Source organism: Xyrauchen texanus, chromosome 13 (assembly GCF_025860055.1).
Source record: "Xyrauchen texanus isolate HMW12.3.18 chromosome 13, RBS_HiC_50CHRs, whole genome shotgun sequence".
In the NCBI taxonomy this organism is placed as follows: Eukaryota; Metazoa; Chordata; class Actinopteri; order Cypriniformes; family Catostomidae; genus Xyrauchen; species Xyrauchen texanus.
The window spans coordinates 12,780,113-12,805,417 of record NC_068288.1 but is presented as its reverse complement, the minus strand read 5'-3'; the positions used below and the strand labels follow the sequence as shown (position 1 = coordinate 12,805,417).

The window sequence follows — 25,305 nt, the reverse complement described above, 5'->3', positions numbered from 1 at the left end:
TCACCCACAGCTGTCATTTAACTTCTAAAGATATGGATTAAACCACTGGAGTCGTATGTATTACTTTTATGCTGCCTTTATTGGAGCTTCAAATGTCTGGTCACCATTCACTTGCATTGTATGGACCTATAGAGCTGAGATATTCTTCTAAAAATCTTAATTTGTGTTCTGCTGAGGAAAGAAAGTCATACACATCTGGGATGGCATGAGAAAATTTCCGTTTTTGGGTGAACTATTCCTGTTTTATAGAGATGTCCACTTTACATTTAAGGTACATTTTCCTATAGGATAACAATGTAGATGTTATTAAGCATTTATAACGTGAGGAAAAATGACACTATTTGGCAGGTAATGCTTGGAAGTCGCCCTTTTTAAGCATTTTATTGTAACCTATTATCAATGATTTATAATGTTATTAGTTTTTTCAAAGAGTTATCGGTCATTGTATATTAGTTATTATTCATTAATGAACCCCTTTATAAACCCATAAAAAAGGGAACATTTTTGTGTGTTTTTTTCACGGTGGGGATTTTCCAATGAATGCACTAATTACATATTCATTCCCCGACCCCTTAATATAAACCTCACTGAATAATTTTTATTTTATTTTATTTATTCATTCATTTATTCATTTTCACTAAGACATTATTTAGTATTTTCTATGCCATTTTCTTTGCTGTGACTGATGGGAGATTTCAGGTTTTACTATCCCTTTGGGAACATTAGGTCCACATAATGTAGGCAAAACATGACACCACATGCACACCCTCTGAATATTTGAATGTGCAACCCCTAATACACATATAAAGATCTGATGTGAGGTAGTGAGAGGGGAAGATTTACCTGAAGACGTTCTGTAACAGTCTTCTAATGTGGATAGCACTGACACCTACAGAGCAGCAGAGTCAGTCCATTACAGACCGGGAGTGATTCACATGACTCAAAAATAACACACTAATAGTGCCCTTATCTTCTAGCACTCTGCCTAGCTTGAAAGAGGAAGAGATGGGGAACCTCAGAGTTGGAAGATGGCACACAGATGTCCAATAAGGTTTAGCCTATGTTAGCAAAGGCTTTTCTTCGAGATATTGTCAGAAAATGACATTTAATGCTGGGTCATGAGCAAAAGTGTGCTTTTGGAGGTTTATCAGATGAAGAATGCATTTTGTGTTAGAGAACTTGTTCCCCCTGCTTTATCAGACATGATGTATTGTCATGATGTATTTTAATCACTTCATATCTTCTTCATGCGTCATTGTGACCCATGAAGGCCAACTGTATTAAAGGCTGGATATGAATTATTTTCGGATACATTGCAAATACACATGCCTTGCAGAGATTGCGTTATGTGTAACACTGTACAGACAGACATATTACAAGCACAGCAAAAAAAAAAAAAGGATGTTCCCAACACAAGAACACGTGTTCATCCCTCCCTCCCATCTCTCAGATAAGTTTCCCTTATTTGACGGGGCTGGAGATGGAGTTTCAGAGCAGGAGGCGCGCAGTGCGCAGTAACCGAGAACAGTGAATAAACATCAGATGACAGATCTCAGCGCATGCCAGCTGCGAGGAACGGCAGAGGCGGTGAGTTAAGACTTGGACAAGATCCTTGGGGCGTCTTTTCAAATTGGAGTACACCTGGTGAAACAGGAGGAGTGAATGAAGGTGGAAGAGGGTGCCAACGCACAAGTGCTAGACTGCGCCAAACCAATCTGAGATTACAAATGACTCAGAGCCGTATGTTTCCACCTTTTACAGCCTCGGCTGAGTGAGTATTCTTGAGTTATGTGGATTTGGAGAAGAGAAGGAGCTCTGCGTCGCTCCATCCCAAGAGAAGCGCGCTATTGTTGAGAGACGCGCGGAGAAGCTCCTAAAAAGAATAAACTCGCTCCAGATTGTGACTTTTTAATAATCTGCTCAGAAATGAGGGAGAGTTGTGTGCTTGAGGTGTGAGGAAAGACGAACATATTTAGTCCTGAACAAACGCGCAAAAACACTGATATATTTCGGGACAACTTTTGGGGTGAATGATGTCAGCGTTGCGGAAGAAATTTGGGGACGATTATCAGGTGGTGACCACCTCGTCCAGCGGCGGCGGGTTCAACCAGGCGGCCCCCGAGAAGAGAAAGAAACGTCAGCGCTTTGTGGACAAGAACGGCCGCTGTAACGTCCAGCACGGGAACCTGGGAGGAGAAACCAGCCGGTACCTGTCGGACCTGTTTACCACTCTCGTGGACCTCAAATGGCGCTGGAATCTGTTCATTTTCATCCTTACCTACACGGTGGCGTGGCTCTTCATGGCCTCGATGTGGTGGATCATTGCCTTTATACGTGGAGACCTTTACCAGGCCCACGATGATAAGTACACACCGTGCGTGGCCAATGTGCACAACTTTCCCTCCGCTTTTCTCTTTTTCATCGAAACCGAGGCCACTATCGGCTACGGTTACCGGTACATTACAGACAAGTGTCCGGAGGGCATCATTCTGTTCCTCTTCCAGTCCATCCTGGGGTCTATAGTGGATGCTTTTCTCATCGGCTGCATGTTCATCAAGATGTCCCAGCCGAAGAAACGGGCAGAGACGCTGATGTTCAGCGAGCACGCAGCAATATCCATGCGCGACGGCAAACTGACCCTCATGTTCCGCGTCGGTAACCTGCGGAACAGCCATATGGTCTCCGCGCAAATACGCTGCAAACTACTCAAAGTGAGTGAAGAACTGTTTCCAATTAAACACTAAGAGATAAAAGTCGAGCACACAGCAGGGATTATGTGGAGGTTATTTAATACATAATTAGATCTCATACATATGGATGCAAACACATGGATACACATGAATATCTGAAAGGTTCAAGTTTTGGTTCATTCTTGCATGTTAAAGGAATATAGTTCACCCAAAATAATTTTCTCATCATATAAGCATCCTCATGCCATCTCAAACTCGTATGACTTTCTAATGCAGAACACAAACAAGCATTTTCTTTATTTTTTTGAAGGATGTTGCTATCAATGAGGTCTTTTTGTCCATACAATGTAAGTCAATGGGGTCCAAAACTTTCAAGCTTAGAAAACATTTTCTGAAGCGATACAATAAACCTTTTTCACACTCTGGGTTTTGGGACGTGAAAGTAAACATTTGCAGGGTAAACCTCAACAGCTGTAAATGGGAGATCACAGCAAACATTATTTACACTTACCCATTTGCTCCAAGAGCAAAAGACAAAATCCACTATTACGTTTGCATGACTTTCCAGAAGAGGAAATAAATAGAGAGCGGTGGATGAAGACAGTAAAATGTGAGAAGATGCCAAACTTACTGTCACTCTCTCAGCAGCTGTAATAGAAACCCCCTCACAGCGGTGATAATTCAGTTTTTAAAACTAATTCCTGGGTAATTTAACACAAAGAATAATGTTATAAATATACACTCAATATTTAAAAAAATTTACATATAAAAATTTTTGTGAGATTTACGCTGATAAATAAGGCAGAAACGCGTCATCGCAGTCTGTGAAAAAGGTCTATCGATTTAGGCGAGAACCTCCGGTTGTACACACGCGGTAGTTCTCGCGTGAACATGTGAGTGCGCATGCGTGCGTCAAGCATATGAACAAACACCTCTAATGACAGGCCCGGTTCTACATAAAAATCGCTGAGGGTGCTTCTGAAAATAGTATGGGTGCTTTATAAAGTTTAATGCTATCAAAACAGCTTAATAGTTATAATTACACTGCCCTTATTTAAAAAACATTTTACAGTCAAGCTACACTTTCTCTGTGCATGAGGCCTCATTTGCTATCGGAATTATCCTACTTATCTCTTCTGAAGCAGCATTTACGAGTAAGTCGTGTTCACGTGCTTCGTTCTCAGAAATAACAGAAAACACTGACTCCGCCAGGTTCATTCATACATATTTCTTGAGGAACTTTTATTTTGACAGCATGATACATATCACTCAGTTAGCTTGCTCAATATAATGGGATTTTGGTCAAATACAAGCTATTGTCACAGGGCAAAAATGTACAACAGAATGGTTGCTAATGTACATAAATGAATATGACAGAAACTGCAAGCGTTTACAATTTGCTGTATTTAAAATCTGGCATTCAGTACAGAAACTGAACTCTCCGCAGCCATGTTGAAAGTTACGACTCCTCCCATCTCAGTGAAATGAATTTTTGGGTGAACTGTCCCTTTAAATTCAGAGATAAGCCAATATGGCTTAACACAAGTACATTGCCTATGACTATGAATTTTAGCCAGCAACAATCGACAAATTAATGATCTGTACCATGTGACCATGCAATTTTACCTTTTGGATCAGTATTTATTCGCTCTCTCTTTCACACACACATACACTCACTCTACCACTTCATCATCTCCCTTTTCTATCCTATTTTTCTGTCTCCTCTGTAGTCCCGTCAAACTCCTGAAGGTGAGTTTTTGCCTCTGGATCAACTTGAATTGGACGTTGGTTTCAGTACTGGAGCCGACCAGCTCTTCTTGGTGTCTCCTTTGACGATATGCCACGTGATTGACTCCAAGAGCCCATTCTATGACCTGTCGCTGAGGTCCATGCAGACAGAGCAATTTGAGATTGTGGTTATCTTAGAGGGGATCGTGGAGACCACTGGTGAGTTTTAACAATAACACAGAATTGTTACACATAATAGCTCTGTGACATTACAAATATACTCAGATGCAGGAATTTGGCTGATGTTCCAAACCTGTATTTGACGACTGGAAAGATGTAGAGTGTAGATCTAGAGCGATGCACTCAATTCCCAATTCAATTCACATCACATATGAATGAGCCAATAGATTTACACGTATATTTCCTAATATACACTCACCTAAAGGATTATTAGGAACACCATACTAATACTGTGTTTGACCCCCTTTCACCTTCAGATCTGCCTTAATTCTACGTGGCATTGATTCAACAAGGTGCTGAAAGCATTCTTTAGAAATGTTGGCCCATATTGATAGGATTGCATCTTGCAGTTGATGGAGATTTGTGGGATGCACATCCAGGGCACGAAGCTCCCGTTCCACCACATCCCAAAGATGCTCTATTGGGTTGAGATCTGGTGACTGTGGGGGCCATTTTAGTACAGTGAACTCATTGTCATGTTCAAGAAACCAATTTGAAATGATTCAAGCTTTGTGACATGGTGCATTATCCTGCTGGAAGTAGCCATCAGAGGATGGGTACATGGTGGCCATAAAGGGATGGACATGGTCAGAAACAATGCTCAGGTAGGCCGTGGCATTTAAACGATGCCCAATTGGCACTAAGGGGCCTAAAGTGTGCCAAGAAAACATCCCCCACACCATTACACCACCACCACCAGCCTGCACAGTGGTAACAAGGCATGATGGATCCATGTTCTCATTCTGTTTACGCCAAATTCTGACTCTACCATCTGAATGTCTCAACAGAAATCGAGACTCATCAGACCAGGCAACATTTTTCCAGTCTTCAACTGTCCAATTTTGGTGAGCTCTTGCAAATTGTAGCCTCTTTTTCCTATTTGTAGTGGAGATGAGTGGTACCGGTGGGGTCTTCTGCTGTTGTAGCCCATCCGCCTCAAGGTTGTGCGTGTTGTGGCTTCACAAATGCTTTGCTGCATACCTCGGTTGTAACGAGTGGTTATTTCAGGCAAAGTTGCTCTTCTATCAGCTTGAATCAGTCGGCCCATTCTCCTCTGACCTCTAGCATCAACAAGGCATTTTCAGCCCACAGGACTGCCGCATACTGGATGTTTTTCCCTTTTCACAACATTCTTTGTAAACCCTAGAAATGGTTGTGCGTGAAAATCCCAGTAACTGAGCAGATTGTGAAATACTCAGACCGGCCCGTCTGGCACCAACAACCATGCCACGCTCAAAATTGCTTAAATCACCTTTCTTTCCCATTCTGACATTCAGTTTGGAGTTCAGGAGATTGTCTTGACCAGGACCACACCCCTAAATGCATTGAAGCAACTGCCATGTGATTGGTTGATTAGATAATTGCATTAATGTGAAATTGAACAGGTGTTCCTAATAATCCTTTAGGTGAGTGTATATTGAAACATTCTTGAAGACATATATATATATATATATATATATATATATATATATATATATATATATATGAGCATTTATTAATCTTGGTTAGGGTTACTGCATGAAAATACATTTGTTTATTGTTAGTTCATGTCAGTTCATAATGCATTAACTAATGTTAAGAGAAGATTCCTGAGTCCTTTCGGTCAAATCATGAGCGCCGTTTCATATCTTAAAGGGACAGTTCACCCAAAAATAAAAATAATCTCAATATTTTCTCACTCTCATGCCATCCCAGATGTGTATGACTTTCTTCCTTCTGCAGAACACAAATTAAGATTTTTAGAAGAATATCTCTGCTCTGTAGGTCCATACAATGCAAGTGAATGGTGACCAGAACATTAAAGGTTCAAAAACCACATAAAGGCAGCATAAAAGTAATCCATACAACTCCAATGATTAAATCCATATTTTCAGAAGCGATATGATAGGTGTGGGTGAGAAACAGATCAATATTTAAGTCCTTTTTTACTATAAATCTCCACTTTCACTTTCTTCTTTTGTTTTTGGCAATTCACATTCTTCATAAATATCGTAAATTTCTGTGAAGGGAGGAGAATTTATAGTAAAAAAGGACTGAAATATGAATCTGTTTCTGAGTAAGTGTGAGTAAATAATGAGAGAATTAAAACATTTTTGTGTGACGTGTCCCTTTAACCACCGATGAATAGAATGAAACCAAGTCTATTTTCTTAATATATTTTGATTTATGTTTTCGGTAGCACTTTACCATAATCTATATGCAAGCATAGTAAATGCATTAGATGTCATAAATTGACATAAAACGCTCTTCTTTTTTAGCTCTAATCTTGGTTATTGTTAATGAATTAAAATACTGTTTTTTATTGTTAGTTCATATTTTATAATGTATTAGTATTATGTTAAAAGTACCATTAACCAATATTAATAAATGCTGTCAATTTATTGTTAGTTCATGTTATTCAATGCAGATAATTAATGTTAACGAATGCAACCTTATTGTATAGTATTCATATTTTTTTATGTTCATCTTCTGTCCGTACAAGAGTAGAATATTTGTGCAGTGTGGTTTAACACACGTGTTCAGTCTGTAGAAGCAAGTTTGGTGCAAATCAGCTTTTTATGATATAAAAGAATGAATGTTGGTGTCTACTGCAGCAAAGAGAGAGAGAGAGAGAGAGAGAGAGACATGCTATGTAAGACATGATATACAAAGTTAGTCTTTTGTTTTGCTCTTTGCCTCATGGTTCTGTAGTCTGGCATGCTTGGAGATTAAGCAACCTGTCAATCAAATCACAGCTCACCTTTACTTTTCCACCCTGCAGCATCAAACACATCGATCGACATGGATACAAGGATGTACAGGCATCATAGGCAACAACAATAAACCTCTGCAACATTCACACTGTCTATACACACACTGATCAGTAACCATACACTTAGTATCACATGCTTCCATGGTCTGATTTAATTGGAACAAAATTAAAAATGCAATTATTTATCTATCCGGGCTTCCTCAGAGATGATACATCCATCGATGAGCAATCTTAATTTTCCGCCCTCAGAAAGTGAATATATTTGTGTGTAAAAAAAGAAAAGAGAAAAAAAAAAAAAGCAGATTTATGTACAGTTAGTCAGCACTCTGTTCTCCCCATTGTGAATCAGTTGCCATAGCAACTAAATCAGCCCCTTCTTAAGCGGTCTCTTTACAGTAAAGTCTCACCGGCTGTTTGAAGTGTGGAGACGGAATTTGCGTTTATCAGTCGCACAAATCAAATACTAATTACAACCTATTAAATAATTAATTGGACAGTTTTAATTATGCCCTTTAATTATGTCTAGGTTTATGTTATGTGCATGTGGGAATACAGCGCAAATATGTTATGCATGTGTGTTTGTGCGTGGGTGTTCTTGTGTCCTTTGGTTCTAATCTTCCGGATTATAGTCTGTTTGGACAGGAGAATTTGACATCAATACATTAACTTCCTTTAGGCAGAGAGGCAGTGACTTCAAGGCCAAAGAGAATCACTGAAGAAAAGCCCATGAGATAAACATGACAGCTGTGCCATCGTCCACATCTGTCAAATTATTTACAGCTTTTCACATTACACTGCCAAAAAGAAATATGAGAAAAACACTTAAATATAGCATTTAATAAAATCAAGCAAATAATCTGCCAATGGGGTAAGCAAATGTGACAACAGATCTTGAAACTAGCATAAATATCGAGCCAATGAAAATATTAATGCATTGCAAACCAAGACCAAAATTTGTCAAATTCATTTGAACCTTGACTATTAAGCAATTTTAGTGAAGACTGCATTAAAACAAGTGTGTAGACCATTTCTAGGACTTTTCATTGGTTAAGGAAGTGACGTCTTTGTATAAAACGCTGTTTAACTCCTGTAATTTAACATGTTTAATTAAACATGTAATCCAACATATTTTGTGGAAAATGTCAGCCAGGAAATAAAAAATGTGGAATAGGGCCCAACAGGAATTGATTGAATTGTGTACAGTGGGCATTTCATACTAGAATGGAGTTGGGTAGTTGGGCTCATAGAGTAATGGTGCGTTCACATACAACACGAAACAAGTGTTTCACGTGGCGCGATTACATACAAAGTCAAGGCAAAGATGCGAATAGACGCTCCGGGTGGCTCGAATGAAGCAAATGGCACGACTCGAACAAGCAAATTCGCTTAATTTGCGTAGAAATCCGTATGACGCATTGTCGCGAAAGCCTATCAGCATTGAGATTGTCCGGATGTCACTGACGTACTGACGTGTGAATAACGGTACGTTCACATACAACATTGCTCGTCGCGAGTTTGACTGCTGGATTATACATTTGTGTTTAAACTAAGTAAGTTTGTGTTTGAGTAACGCGAACCCGCGAGTATTTCCCCTTCTCTTCTGGAAAAGGACAGGAGGCGGGGCTTCTACGACATGGTTCATAGTAAAGTTCAACCAATAGCTGGAATCAAGTAGACGCACGTATTTTCAGAATTTACCATCTTTCTTCGTCCGGTTTCTGTACATGTAGGACGTTGTGTCATACAATTTCAGGTGCCCACACACCGCTACAACAATGTTTACATCGATTTTTCCAGATTTCTTCTGCTGCTACATCAGTTCGTCAGTAGGTCAGTGACATCTGGACAATCTCAAGGCTGATATGTTTTCGCTACAACGCTTGTTGTAAATTGAAAAATGTCAACTCGTGCGAATACGCGAATGAAGCGATTTTGCATCGATTCACGTCTATTCGCATCTTTGCGTTGTAAGTGAACGCTCCATAAAATTGATGATGTCAGCTGAAAAGGAAAGATGTTTCAGAGGCAAGCCAAGTTATTGAATTTTATTTTAAGATTACATTACATATACAATTTTTTTATATATTTTGGAACAGTGTGCACCAAAGAATCATGCCTAAAAATGCCAGGGATGCTAATGCCGTCTTATTTTTATGTTGACTTTAAGCCTCTGTCTTACATTTAAACACATTGTAAAAGATGTTAATATTCATCAGAAATGTGTTTCTGTCAATAAATGCAATGATTTACGTAGTTTTTCGTGCCACATTCTATGTTTCGCCACAGACTCCTGGTGAAATGAACACTAGAGGCGCTACAAAAACTGTGCGTTTTATTCACTTTCACACTTATCACGACTACAATGGCTGTTTATGACTTTATTAACATTTATTTTTGCACTATTACAAACAAGATACACTTTTACAAACTCAAAACGCTTTTACTCTAATGCAACATTTGAAAAGCGATACATTTTATTACAGACTCGCCTAAATGTACGACTTAATTCAACACGATTAGCTTGCACAGTAGCGACAGAGTGTTACTTTAGACATCAGACTCTGCAGACCAAGACCTGACACGCGAGACGAAAGTGTAATAGAAACAACATGAAATTAGGTTGTTGCTTCAAAAAATGTGCTTTTCATGTCGTGTTTACTTTTAGGAGACTATCGGTTGGGTTTAGGTGTTGGTTAAGGGTACGGATGTCTTTTGTTTACCTCTCATTTGCTTTTAGATCACTATTGTTTAGGTTTTAGGTTAGGAAGGTATGTTTTACTCATTAAAACCTCCGTTTAACGTTCACTTTAAAAACCTCATCTGATTACGACACCATTTCACTCGCTTTTGGCGCCCCCACTGGATATTTCACTGGGACATTGCAGTGAAACATGCAATGAAGTGCGCAGCTTCGTTTTGCAAAAATGTTGCTATGGTCAAGTCATTTTCATCAGCTCAGGCTGCTTATATTGTTTCAAAACTATTTCCTGTGAAACACAATAGTTGACATTTTTGAAGAATTGTTAACCAGCACTTTAGTGATTCTCACGAAACCTGTCAGATATCAAATATCCAGGTCATAATTAACCCCTAAATCAATAATAATAATACAAAAGTTACATTTTGCACCATTAAGGATCATTAAGATTCTTTTGCATTGTGACACTTGAGCACAAACTTCTACTGTTCCCATTGTTTTCAATAATAATTCTCATTAGAGTCATTTTTTACTGTTTAACTGTACGAAAGATGCTGGCCGTCTTATATTTTTATATACGTTAATGATTATTTGGGGATAATATGTGCATAACTGTCACAATGTAAAATATTGTAGTGACCCTAAAAATAGGCTTAATTTTCTACATGTAAAATATCATTTTATTTTTTGATTCTTTTGATTTTAGAGTTAAAAAAAAAGGGCCAAGACATTTTCTCGACAGGTTTCGTTACAAACACCCTCTCAAAAGATGACCAGACTATGCTCAGATTGAGTGAAACTATTAATAAATAACAGCATTCACGTTTGTAACAACGAGACAGTGAGTAAACATTTTTGGGTGAACTATTCATATAATGTGTCTTATTACATATTGAGAAGCATGGACAAATTCTACCTATCTATTCTTGAAAAAAACAACATATATTGGCATTATCACTTGACATTAATTTTTAGTTTTATTTGTGCAGTTGCAGCGGTGAGAGTAAACAGAACAGCTCTGTGCTATTGTCCCAAGGAGGCTCTGTAAATCAAAAGAGAGGCACTGCCTCATTCCCCCAGGACCACACACTGTGTGTCAGTGAGATACGGGAGAGAATTGGGCCCGGCTGCATGGTCAATTACCGTTCAGAGCAGCAAGAAAGTAGTTTACTGTTATTCTCACATCACAGAGAGACAACCAGAGAAATCAAGAGTGTGAGAACGGAACGGAGAGGGAGTCATGAAGATAATGATGGCTGGTGGAATAGGTGGAAAGTGGGATCAGGAAAGAGTAGGGAAGAAGAGATGACAGAAACAGGTCAGGCAGAGCACCTCTGTGGCAACAGAACCGAACACTTGATGACGGTCACCATAGAAACAGATTATCCCTCTCGGAAATATAAATCGTTCTCATAACTGTTAGATTTCGGGGTCTTGCGATATCATTTACTTTTTTTGTCTGGTGGAGTCTTAATGTGCGCAAACATTTCCCCCATATTCCGAAAAGAAATTTGTCATAATGGAGGAATATGGAATGATTACGTAAGCCGAATTTGCCGAGCCCTTACTTTCTCCCCTTCCAGCAAACAGCAGAAAGCCTGTTAAATATTTCATAAGATGAATTATATGATGTTATTCTGCTAAGCCCAGGATTTGTCATCTTGGAAAGTCTGGATTTTGACTGTAGTAAAGAAGGATAACCTTGCTTGTGGTTGTGAAAGTGTGTAGGTGTTGCTGGTCGTGGGTGGCAGTGAAAAGGGGGATTATAGTTATCTGTTATGACTTTCAAAAATGTATGTTGGCCCTTTAAAGTTTGTAATGCAGCGGTGTGTGTTTGGCAACCGCAGCAGACTCACCCAGTCTCTTTTTACACTTCGCCTGCTTCCTTCTGTCAGGAGAACAGCACAGCAGTCTTGCTTCTGTCGAAAACACTTTTAAGCCTTCATCCAGCTGCCCAAAACCTAGTCCTCAAATCCCTGTATAGAACAAAGTCCTCACAGTATCCCCTCTGCAAACTCCTCAATTCTCCTCTCCTTTGCTCCCCTCTCCCAGAGACGCTATCGATATACAAGCAGGTTTTTGGATGAAAGAATCGTGCCTCCTCTTGTCTCATCAAGTGTCATCTACATTGTTGCATTTCAGATGACAATTATCTTATCTTATTCTGTGCTATTGACTGATGTACAATGATGTGTTGTTAGGAGGTTCATAAAAATGAGCTCTTTATATTGCACGCTTTAATTAAGGAGGGATGTTCGTCGGTGTGGTTGATACACAGATCTAATGAATTTCCTACAGATAAAGCCTTTGTTTTCATGCAGCCAAATGGACCATGAACAGACGTTCCCGTGGGTGTTGCTCAACTGTAGATGTTGCTTGTGTGTGTGTGTGTGTGTGTGTGTATGTGTGTGTATGTGTGTGTGTGTGTGTGTGTGTGTGTGTATGTGTGTGTGTGTGTGTGTGTGTGCTCTCAGTAATGCATTTATTAGTTTTAGTCACACAAGTGCTACACAGTACACTCACCTCAAATAAAGCTTGTTGTCCTTATTAATATGATGTTCCATCTCTTTCGTTCTGTTGTGTTAGCACTCTGTTCACTTGTTAAATTCATTTGTTTAAAAGCCTGTATTTATAATGCATTATAAAGGTATTCTTAACGCATTATAATGTGTGCATAATGCCTTATAATAAACCTTATAATATGTTGTATTGTCTCAGAAATAAGTGTTACAACAGTTATAATATGATATAATACTTACCTATTTATGGTTATATCTTTTATGAGTATACTGTGTTATAACACACTAACAACACTATATTTTATCCACATTTATTTTAAGTTATAATGTATTATAAGTTTCATGTATTGACCTGCACAATATCTTCCTAAAACTTATGAGTGGCCTTTTACCGCTTTAAATCAGATGACAAATGCAACGTCTTCTTGTAAACATACAAAAGGCTTTATAATGTGGTCATAATCACCTATAAGTGGTCTTTGTCTGCTTTAAATAAAGTAATAAAAGCTACAGTGGGTCTTCTGTTGAGCAGCCATAAAATATTATGAAGTGGTTATAAAACACATTTGCTTTGAACATTTTTATTGTAATTCTTAGAGAATAAAATATTTCATGAAATCAACAAAACCACATAACATTATCTCAGATGTAAAAGAGTTATCAGCTCAAACTCTGCGAACCCGCCACCCTCCGTGGGGATGCGCTATATGGCAAGCCATTTTATCACTTAAAGTCCCTGGATGCATAAGTCAGGCATACATACTGTATGTGCTATCATTTGAAAGCTTAGAATCTGAGCTAGAGAACTCCATCACTTTTGCATATAGTATATTAAACTAACAAAATACAGGGCTCCAGACTAACTTTTCCACTGGTTGCACTGGTGCTACCAACTTTCTCAGTTGGTCGCACCAGCATATGATTTGGTCTTAATCATATGCCATGGGATTAATCAATGCATGCTAATGAATAGTGGTCTCAATCTGCATACCCTAGTTTTGCACTGATGTAAAAAGACTGACAGTGACACAAGACCTCATGTTAGCAAAATGTTTTAATCTTTTAACTATCAAATCAAAAAAAACTATTATAAAAACATTTATGTTTTTTAATGTTTGATATATAATTTTACTGTCTTCACAGCTGTTCAACCCCGGAGGAAATTTTTTCAGCCGTCTTTTTTCATGAGATTGTCTGCTATCACTCCTATAAATTGGGCACAGGCCATGTCGTTGGCATAAGTGGGATGAACATTCAACCCGTTCTTTTTCATCAGTATAATTTCTGATTTGAATTTTGTGAACGGGAGTTCCTCTTTGCTATGTTATAAGCAGTGTTAAATTTTATAATCATTTCCTTTTCCTCTGTCGAGCGATTACTCTCATCTAACCGCTGAAAAGACGTAGGAAGGGGCTCGGTGTTTCAGTGAGACACACCGGTCCCTACAGGTTTTATGATTTTGCTTTCATTGTGCAGTTTAATAGACTCAATCTTAAATGCGTAGACCCTGTAACAAATTTAGAATGACCTGCAATGGATGGGCCACACTGTTTACAGTACAAACAATGCATGGCATTAGCCTCGTATCACAACCACGGGTACTGTCTAAGCCATTGCTGCTGGAAGTTGTGCCTTTTCTTTTTCCTTTGCTCACTCGGTTCCTCCCTGTCCGCACCTGTGCTCTCGTCATCAGTAGTGTCTGTGTGCTGGCTCGTTGGCTGGTCCTTTCAACCAGCATCCTTGACTTCCACACTTTGTTTTTTAAAGTATTCAGCAATTGACCTTTTCATTTTAATTCGTGAATTCGGAATTGGCGCGTTTCACCATCAGTGTGCAATGCGCGTGACGTGTAAGTTGTTTATAAATAAACTGCACGATTCTTGCTGAAGAACACTGTAGCCGGAGCTACTTCTCTCCGTTAATGTCTATGGCGAGTCACGCAGGCACTGGGCAACATCGCAGCCAAGCCGAGCCCGGGATAAAATAGTCAGAATATAAACACTTATTATAGGCGTAACATAGTGATTCAGGATAAGTCAAAAACACGATTTGGAAAACGGATTCATGATGTACTCGTTCATTTTGAACATAAGTTACGGACTGCAGCAGCTGCTGTTGATACAACGGCGTTCTGTTGCGCGAGCGTCCACTCGCACAAATGCGACCACATAAAATTTGAACTCGCACATTCTCAAAAAAATGGTCGCAGTCTGGAACCCTGAAATATGGCCGGGAAACATTTGTGTCACAAATAGGCCCCACCTAGAGGTTACGTTGTAGATATTTTGAATATAAAAGTCCTTCACGTAGCTCTTAAATAGACAAGTCATATATCAAATGAAAGCTCTCATACTGCTTAGTTTCAGTAGGCAAACAGTTTTGAGCTACAGGGTGATATGACTGCTGAATAGCCTCAAACGTTATATCACCTTGGGTTGTTACATTTAAAATGAGTTAAAGAAATTACTTGTTTACTTGTTTGTGAGCTTGCTTGGGTGAATAATACAATTTTGTATCAAACATCTTTTGAGCAAAATATTAATTTTCGGTAGAAAACGTATGAGAAACAAGTCATCAGCAAATGGGGTTCCCATCTATAGAAGATGAAATGTTACACATCACTGTAAATCTGGGATTCTCTGCTTTCCAATGACACACTAGATTGGGCTTCTAGACAACTCAGCAGCCAAGATATTCAACAAAACAGTGTGGAAGCTCTCAGCACTTCAATAAAAGACTTCTTGTCTATGGGGGAGCGCCGATGTGAGGGTAAAATGCATTAGAGCACCACCTACATTTCAGATCAGTATAATGGAATGGAAGGTGACAGAGGAAAAAATATTTTTTCTAGTACTTCCATCCAGTGGAATAAAATGAGACCTTTTGCTTGAAAATAGAGGACACAGAACTGAAATGGCATGATTTTAAACTTTATTTTATTTATGTATTTATATATATATGTGTGTGTGTGTGTGTGTGTGTGTGTGTGTGTGTGTGTGTGTGTGTGTGTGTGTGTGTGTGTGTTTATCATAAAATTGTAAACATATGCAATGTTATTTAAAACGTAAAATGAGGCCATTTTTATGAAATTAGTCCACTGTGTGTGAACAGGGAGCATTTAAATTTGAGTGGATATTTTCAGGCGGCAGCCCAAAACGTATGAAGAGTAAAAGAATTCAAATTAAAATTGGCCTCAGAGGAAACACTCAAAAATGAACAAAGTAACAGCTCTACTAAAGGCTAAGCACTGGCACTGTATGTATTTTAACTCATTTGCATTCTGATAATGAACAAAGTCACAAGAAAGTTTATTAAAAGGCATTAGGCTTAAATTATTATGCATTATGAATACCCTTATAATGCATTATAAATGCAGGTTTCATCATGTGTTATAATGCATCATAATCTTAAAAGTTATAACCACAAATAGGCAAATATTATATCATATTATAACTGTTGTTACTTTTTAATTATTTATGAGACAATACAACATATTATAAGGTTTATTATAAGGCATTAAGCATGCATTATAATGCGTTAAGAAAAGTCTTGTAATGCATTATAAAATGCTTCATAGAAAGTATAACCATTTGTTTCTTTAATTATCCTAGGTATGACATGCCAGGCGCGTACCTCATACACAGAGGACGAGGTTCTGTGGGGACACCGTTTTTACCCGGTCATTTCTCTGGAGGAGGGTTTCTTCAAGGTGGACTATTCACAGTTCCACGGCACTTTCGAGGTTCCCACACCTCCACACAGCATTAAAGAACAAGAGGAGAGTTTGCTCCTGTCCTCGCCTCTGACAGCCCCCTCCCTGTGTCACAGTGCAGGCGGGGTGACGGAGGGCAGCGGCATCCTGGAGGGTCTGGAACTCCAGAGCGATGCAGAAACGAGCACCATCAATATAGCAACCCCCATGCTCACCAACAAACTGCCTGCCAAACTTCAGAGGCTAACAGGGCGGGATGTCCTCATCCGGGACGGGATGCCACGAAAGCTTCTGCGCATGAGCTCGGAGATCACCTACAACCTGGGCGACCTGCCTGTCAAACTCCAGCGCATCAGTTCAGCTCCAGGAGTGGCAGAGGAGAGACTTCACCCAACCAGTTCTGTATTTAGCCCCATGGAGGACAGGCTAGCTCCTAAGATGGGCTTGGTGGGCGGAGTCGAACCCATCAGCCAATCAGTGACAGATCTACCCCCAAAACTGCAAAGGTTGGCTGGAGGGGTTGGGGTAGGTGGAGTCGGAATCGGAGGGAGAATGGATGGCCATTTGCCTCCCAAACTGAGAAAAATGAATTCCGAGAGGTTCACGGGGTTAAGTTTTAAATGAACAGACTTCTGCATATACATGTTCTGCCCATTTACCTCTTCTGAAATTGCAATGCAGTAAAATGGACAATCTACATTATAGCCATTTATATATGGATCAAATATTAGATCAATGCTAATCCTCTGCACAATCTGGCATGTTTTAACCACAAACAGCATGAAAGAATTCCTTTTCAACACCTAATTATAGGGAGTAGATACTATAACGATATTTATCAATGATTCAGTATATAGTCTTACTGTATATTAGCCTAATAGCCCAACTTCTCTTGGGGGCTTGCCTATACTATATATTCAAATCTTAAAGAACATCAATGCAATTATCAGTGTTCAATATCAGTGATCCCTGATAATACATGACAACTATAACCAATGGCGATTAGCCTGAGTTAGCCATTTGGGGTTTTATCAATGGATTGGTTATTGTGGTTCACAATAAAACATTGAGAGATCAGTTGCTCTGGTCTTTAAACATTTTGGGGCATTTACTGAAATGTAATGAATTTTTGGATGACTCAGGTTATGTTTCATTTTTGTAATCTATTGCATGATCTATCATTTCATAATCTAGCCAGATTATCTCATGTTGCAGATTAAGCCTTAACTATAAGTTGCCAGATACACAATACTGTAAAATACCAAACAGGACAGCCCAAATGTCGACAAGTATTTTATAAAGAAATTAGACAATGTGGAGTTTTAAATTGTCACTTTTTAAGCTTTTCTTAAGGTGCGTACACACTGCCAGCGACTTTGTCGCTGCAGGTCGCCAGTGGCTGGCGGTGAAGTCACTAGTGGGCGTTCCCACTACTGGTTGCCTAGTAACGTTTATAAATGACACTCATGGATGTCATTACATTGCTGTTGACAGCAAATCTCTTTTCTTGCCACTAAAAACAAACATTTTGGAGGGAAAAGACTAAATATAAATGGAATCAGTACATAAAATGCTTTATATCAAAGATGAATGAGAAACAAGGCGTGCTGTTTGCCATAGCGGCGGTTTATCTGCTGCGAAAACGCAAATGCCGGTCTGTCTGGGTCCATAAAATCCCTGCGATCTCAGATACACCTTTCCACGCAGTATTTTTCTTAAAAATGTCCTTGTACATGGGAAGAGACATATCATAGAGCACTGGAAAATTGCTAACAGCAAGAATTATCCTTTCATCCATCTTTCCATTACTACAGGAGCTGAGAGAGAGAGAGAGAGAGAGAGAGAAGGATCACGTGAGCTCTCCCGTCTTCTCTCCTATTGGCTGTCGCTTCCGTAAGTCACTCTTCATTTCAATAAAGTTGAACTTGTTGTCTCAACTTTGTCGCATCGCTGGACACGCCCACATCTAGTCTCCAACGGTCGCGACAGTTCGTGTCGCCGGAAGTCGCTGTGCTCTCATTGAAAATGAATGGGATGGAGTCGCTGTCTCGCGCGATGTCGCAGGCAGTGTGTACACACCTTTAGCTGTCGAAGAACAAGTCTTTTAGGATCGCACAGTATTCTACATTTGGCTCCTAATACTTAACCGAGTTTATATATGATGTTTGTCGATGATCGTTTTTTGCTGTTCTCCGTTTAGCATTTTAAACTTGAAACATTGAAACGTTCAAATATTTTCTGGACCTGAATAACTTGAGTATTGTGGACAGATGGGTTAAAGTGGGAAAAACCCCCATCGAAGACAGAAATGAGCACAATGGATGTGTGTATATCAGTTTGACCATGCTTTTTAGATTTTGAAGAACTTGTCAACGTTGTTATGGCTTTGTTAAACTCTTGTGTTTGAAAACCGAAGCAATAATATTATAAATTGCAGTGAAACCGCTGGCTGGACAAATCTTGTACCTTGTGTTACGTTAACGTTAAACGGTTTGACAGTTTTCTTATTGTGTTTATCTCGATAGATTCTATTCTACTTCTGACAAATATGAGAACAGCAGTTGGAGTGATTAATAATACTGTAGTAAATGTGTTGTGATGTTTAATATGTCTGTTATAAGAGGAAGCTATTGAAGGATGAATGTCCATCTGAAGCCATCACCACAGTAAGTCCAAGTTCAGAGTGGACTGGCCTATGTTTAAAGCCTTTCTGCTCATTAGTATTGGCAGAGGTCTTCCCCACAAATAAAGCAGTTTGATCTGGTTTGACCCTGCTGTGTTGATGCTGCTCTTTGGAGGAGTCACATGGATCGATTCAGTAGCCTTGGGATTTCTGTCCTTTTACTGCTGTTCTGAAGGACTGTCTATTTTCCATGTGGGAAACATTTTATATTCTATAAAAAACAAATGTCTATTTGTAATCAGTATTCCAGTGCAGCAAAACCTTATAACACACAAACATTTACCATATTTAAAATAAATAAATAAATACAAAAAATTACCCTGTTTGTACTCCATGTACTGGAACTGACAAATACCACAAAACTCACAGAAAGATTGATCGATTAGATTATTTATAGATTTAGATTATTTCATAGATTATAGTTAGATTAAGGCTAGTTCACCAATTTTAGTTATATCATTATTTACCAACACTCAGACTGATCTAACAGTGAAATGGTAACCTGTAAATTTACTTTTGTTTAGCTAAAATTGGTCTGTGCTTAGCAAAATTTGAAACAATGCCCCCAGTGGCCAAAGTGGTAACTGTTGTTGGGTGCATGTGTGAAATGTCCACAGAGGGGCGCCAAATGCGAGTTGTTTTCAGCCGTACAGGCTGTAATATAGTGAAGAGGATTGAACATTTTAAAAGCTCTACCCCACAACCTAAACCTAACCATCACTGGAGTACAAATGTAATCTTAGAGGGAAAAGTGCAACCTCTGACTTGATTATGCAAACGTGATCCAAACCTGGGACTCCCACGCTGTTGACGTAACACCCTTTCCACAGAAAAAGAGTAAAAACCCTGGAGCCAATGCAGAAATGTCTGACTGCAGATGCTGCTTGTCAGTGAGTCGTCATAATGTGGCCGATCCTCTCGGAAACAACATGCCGACTTCCGGAGTGACCATGTTGCAAACCCACGTTATTTTGTTTTTCCACCGAACACAAAAGATGTTTGGCAAGATGCTTCACATTCCTCTTTTCCATATAATGAATATGAATAGTGAATAGGGTCTGTCAAGCTCCCAAATGTACTCTAAAAGTCTTCTAAAGAATTAGTTGAAATCTGAAATTAAATCTGAAATCTTACCCTCCGCTATAGCTCTCAAATCGAAACAATAATGACGTAATTGTCACTTATGGGGTCAACTATCACATTAACAAAGCTCTTTTAGTGATGAATGGGCAGGTTTGACATTTCCATGTACGACATTCCCGTCGATCTACCAGCTATGCAGATTTTTGTTCTTTTCGTGCCTAGTGTTTGCCGATGGTAACTTGAACTTGCTTGCATCTGGCACAGACACTTTGAGATTTGTGGAAGAGACCATGTGAAGTCTGAGGCGTTGGATATGAAAGCTGCAGGGGCTCCTCGCAGTTCAATGTTCAATGAATCCCTCGATATGGCTTTCCCAAGAAACATTAACACATTACTTCTCCACAGGGGACTAATATCCTGAACTTCTATCAGCAGGAAGTTAATTATGAAAATGTGTGTGTGTTTGTGGGTTTGAAAGGGAGAGGGTGAAATATAGCGAGAATATTATCTTGTCACCAACTGTCAGAACCAGATGAAAAGAAGAGGTTCATGAAGGTCAGCGTGCACTGCTTAAAGACCATCCATAACCATCCTCTGACCGGCTGATCTCTCAGAACCTGCCATCCCTTTTCATTTATTTCCCCCTGCAGTCCGATGTCAAACGCTCCTTGTTTCATTTCATCAACTGATTTAATCCCATCCTATATAGGATTAGCTAAATGAATGTGCTGCCAAAGAACCATTAATGAGTTCTTAAATTGTTTCTGCTCTCAGATGGGGAAAATTAAATCACTCACATTTGAAGTGAACTACTCTGATGGAGAAGATAGAAACAGGCTCTTGCCCATAATTATAGAGAATCAAAGACCAAGCCTTTGTTCACAACCTCCCCATCAAATTCTTGTTATTTCGAAGATGGTGCAAATCTCCAGACATCTGGGTCAAATGCGTGCATTTATCTGTGCAATTTGTACAGATCAGATCATGGGAGAAATTTCATCATGCTCTTTTCAAAAGCAATTTTACCGGTTAATTGGGGAGACAGGCACATGTGATAAAAGAAGAGTCCAGAGCCACTTTTCTAGTGTAGCTCTCAAAGTTGGCACCGGATGGGATTTGCTCAACATAAGGACAGGATTGGTGTGTGGAAAGAACAGGATGCTTTATATGTGAGTGGACGTTCCCTGCAGGGACAACTTGCCGTCTGTTCTGAGGTGTGTTTCAGAAGAAGTGTGTCATTTATCAGCTTGTTGTATCCAGGTGATGGACATTGTGACAGTTTGAGGCAGATTGTCAACCCAACTGAATGCTTGATCAAGATTATAGAATGAAAGAAAAGAGGAGCTGGTAGTTAGATGATGTATACGGTACAGTAGAGCAGTTAGATGAGTAGTTTAACTACTCTGATTTCAGTAGTAGCTACCATTTTTAAGATTAGGTGAATGAAAAGGATTGATCAAAATTGTTACTCTAAACTAAAGGTACATTCTACAAATAAGACGTATAATAGATCACTGGTGGCATTGCAGCACAAACAGTGTACTGGATCCTATGTGTGTATGGATGACATGTGATACAATACACATATTTTAGATCCAATTCCTCTATCATTGGTTTTAAATTGTCTCTTTAAACATACACTCAGTAAATATATAGTAATATAGTCAAATATATATATATATAGTAAAAATCAATAGTTTTCAGTTGCACATGCCATTGTAGAAATTCACTATTCACAATCAAGAGTGAAAGTGTCCAATAACAAGGCGGTTACTGAGATTAAGCGTTGTAGTATTCAGATGGTCATGTGATTCTAAAATGGCAGCCCCCATGAGGGCGCCCCTGCCCCATGTAGAATAAAACCGCTTTTATAAGGTTACTGATATGACTAGAGTCTTCATCTCATGTGAGTGCTCATGATTTTATGCATATGTTACATGAGTGGGTGGGTGCAATTCATTTCTTTAGGTGTAAAATGTTTTTAATGGGGAAAAAATATTGAGTACACCTTTCAATTATTGCATAAATATGAACACCCTTAGATACAACTTTAAAACAAATAGTTCACACAAATGTGAAAATGATTTAATTATTTACTCCCCCTTATGTAGTTGCAAAATGTTATTGTATGAAAAAGAGCTGCATGTAGATTCTTGGATTGATGGGTGGATGGATGTGTAACAGTAGCCAGCTGGTAAGTAGTTGTGCAGTATGTGTAAACCTCACTCCACTTGCCTCAAGAGGTGCACTAGCAACTGATGCTAGGGGCTGTAGCCTTTAGCCTCCTCATTAGCGCACCCGCCTTGGAGATGCTGGTTCAAATCCTGCTTGTAGCGGGTCAAGCAGGACCGGTTATGGATGGATGGATGAGTGGGGGTATGGATGGATGGATGGATGAGTGGGTGGGTGGGGGGTTATGGATGGATGAGTGGGTGGGGGGGTTATGGATGGATGGGAGGGTGGGGGGTTATGGATGGATGGATGGACAGATGGATGAGTGGGTGGCGGGGTTATGGATGGATGGATGGATGAGTGGATGAGTGGGGGGGTATGGATGGATGGATGAGTGGGTGGGTGGGGGGTTATGGATGGATGAGTGGGTGGGGGGGTTATGTATGTATGGATGATGGATGGATGGGAGGGTGGGGGTTATGGATGGATGGTTGAGTGGGGGGTATGGATGGATGGATGAGTGGGTGGGGAGGTTATGGATGGATGAGTGGGGGGGATATGGATGGATGAGTGGGGGGGATATGGATGGATGAGTGGGGAGGTAATGGATGAGTGGGTGGGGGGTTATGGATGGATGGATGGAATGATGGGATGGTGGGGGGTTATGGATGGATGGATGGGAGGGTGGGTGGGGGGTTATGTATGGATGATGGATGGGTGGGGGGTTATGGATGGATGGATGGGAGGGTGGGGGGTTATGGATGGATGAGTGGGTGGGGGGGTTATGGATGGATGGATGGATGGATGGGAGGGTGGGTGGGGGGTTATGTATGGATGATGGATGGGTGGGGGGTTATGGATGGATGGATGGATGAGTGGGTGGGGGGGTTATGGATGGATGGATGGATGAGTGGGTGGGGGGGTTATGGATGGATGGGAGGGTGGGGGGTTATGGATGGATGGATGGACAGATGGATGAGTGGGTGGCGGGGTTATGGATGGATGGATGGATGAGTGGATGAGTGGGGGTATGGATGGATGGATGAGTGGGTGGGTGGGGGTTATGGATGGATGAGTGGGTGGGGGTTATGTATGTATGGATGATGGATGGATGGGAGGGTGGGGGTTATGGATGGATGGTTGAGTGGGGGTATGGATGGATGGATGAGTGGGTGGGGAGGTTATGGATGGATGAGTGGGGGGGATATGGATGGATGAGTGGGGGGTAATGGATGAGTGGGTGGGGGGGTTATGGATGGATGGATGGAATGATGGGATGGTGGGGGGTTATGGATGGATGGATGGGAGGGTGGGGGGTTATGGATGGATGAGTGGGTGGGGGGGTTATGGATGGATGGATGGATGGATGGATGGATGGATGGATGGATGGGAGGGTGGGTGGGGGGTTATGTATGGATGATGGATGGATGGGTGGGTGGGGGGTTATGGATGGATGGATGGATGAGTGGGTGGGGGGGTTATGTATGGATGGATGGGAGGGTGGGATGGTTTATGGATGATAGATGAATGGATGGATGAGTTTGTGTGTTTGTGTGTGTGTGTGTGTGTGTGTGTGTGTGTGTGTGTGTGTGTGTGTGTGTGTGTGTGTGTGTTTTATGGATGGATGGATGGATGGGTGGGAGGGTTTATGGATGATAGATGAATGAGTGAGTGAGTGAGTGAGTGAGTGAGTGAGTGAGTGAGTGAGTGAGTGAGTGAGTGTGTGTGTGTGTGTGTGTGTGTGTGTGTTTATGGATGGATGGATGGATGGGTGGGAGGGTTTATGGATGATAGATGAATGAGTGAGTGAGTGAGTGAGTGAGTGAGTGTGTGTGTGTGTGTGTGTGTGTGTGTGTTTATGGATGGATGGATGGATGGGTGGGAGGGTTTATGGATGATAGATGAATGAGTGAGTGAGTGAGTGAGTGAGTGAGTGAGTGAGTGAGTGAGTGAGTGAGTGAGTGTGTGTGTGTGTGTGTGTGTGTGTGTGTGTGTGTGTGTGTGTGTGTGTGTGTGTGTGTGTGTGTTTATGGATGGATGGATGGATGGATGGGTGGGAGGGTTTATGGATGATAGATGAATGAGTGAGTGAGTGTGTGTGTGTGTGTGTGTGTGTGTGTGTGTGTGTTTATGGATGGATAGATGGATGAGTGGGTTTATGAATGGATGGGAGGGCTGATTGATGGATGGGTTTATGTATGCATGTTATTCTCTGTAGATGGGCTATTTTTTTTAAGAGTGAATATTAGCAACTCACAATCATAAAACAACAACATAGAAGAGGCTGGCTGTGAATAGCTAAAAAAAAGCATTTCGTTATTGGACTGCAATAACTGTGTGGGTGTCAAGGACAATCCATTTTTCTGAGGCATTGTGCAATGTGTTCACTCACCAGTTTACCTTTGTGCCCATGGGTCAAGAGGCCTTGACATTGACAGATACTGAAAAAGTGATGCACCATTGTGCACTGGACCACTTTCATACACATGTTTGCATTTGGAAAAGCTGTTCATGTGGAATCATGGGGGCGTTAAACCTGGTCATGGCCTAACGGCAGCCTCGGCATATCTGGAGCCATAATGATAAGATCTCATCACTGTGACAGTTTATGCAACTCTCATTTCCCTCTGACGCTCTCTCCATCCTCTCCCTCCTCTTTCCCTCATAAAGAAAGCATGTGAGAAACCAACATTATCACATTTTCTCGACACCTGTTTTAACAATTGATTTGAAGGAAACACATGCATGCACGAGGTCGCAGTTGTCATGTCACTGGCCATAATAACATCCATTACAGCAGACTCTGTCAGCACGTCCCCGGAGACGGCAGCCCATGATTAACTGGTCTGTCACCCATCATTTGACACGCCATTTGTCAGTATCACACTGCGGTGCTTTGGGTAGAGCTTCAAACTGAAACATTGCCGCAGAGGCCACATGCTAAGAGGACTGCACTATGAATGTTTTAGCAGACAGCGACTGCAACGCTACAACAGAAATAGAAACAGCGCCAGAGTTGAAGGCAGCC

General features: G+C 40.4%; 1 protein-coding gene across 1 annotated transcript; it reads left to right on the top strand.

Moving 5' to 3' along the window:
- Window positions 1-1,448: 1,448 nt before the first annotated feature.
- Window positions 1,449-19,283, top strand: LOC127654485 (G protein-activated inward rectifier potassium channel 1-like). Its single transcript, XM_052141706.1, has 3 exons — window positions 1,449-2,711; window positions 4,421-4,637; window positions 16,239-19,283. The coding sequence occupies exons 1-3, from the start codon at window positions 2,031-2,033 to the stop codon at window positions 16,961-16,963; spliced, it is 1,623 nt and encodes a 540-aa protein (XP_051997666.1). The 5' UTR covers window positions 1,449-2,030; the 3' UTR covers window positions 16,964-19,283.
- Window positions 19,284-25,305: the final 6,022 nt, after the last annotated feature.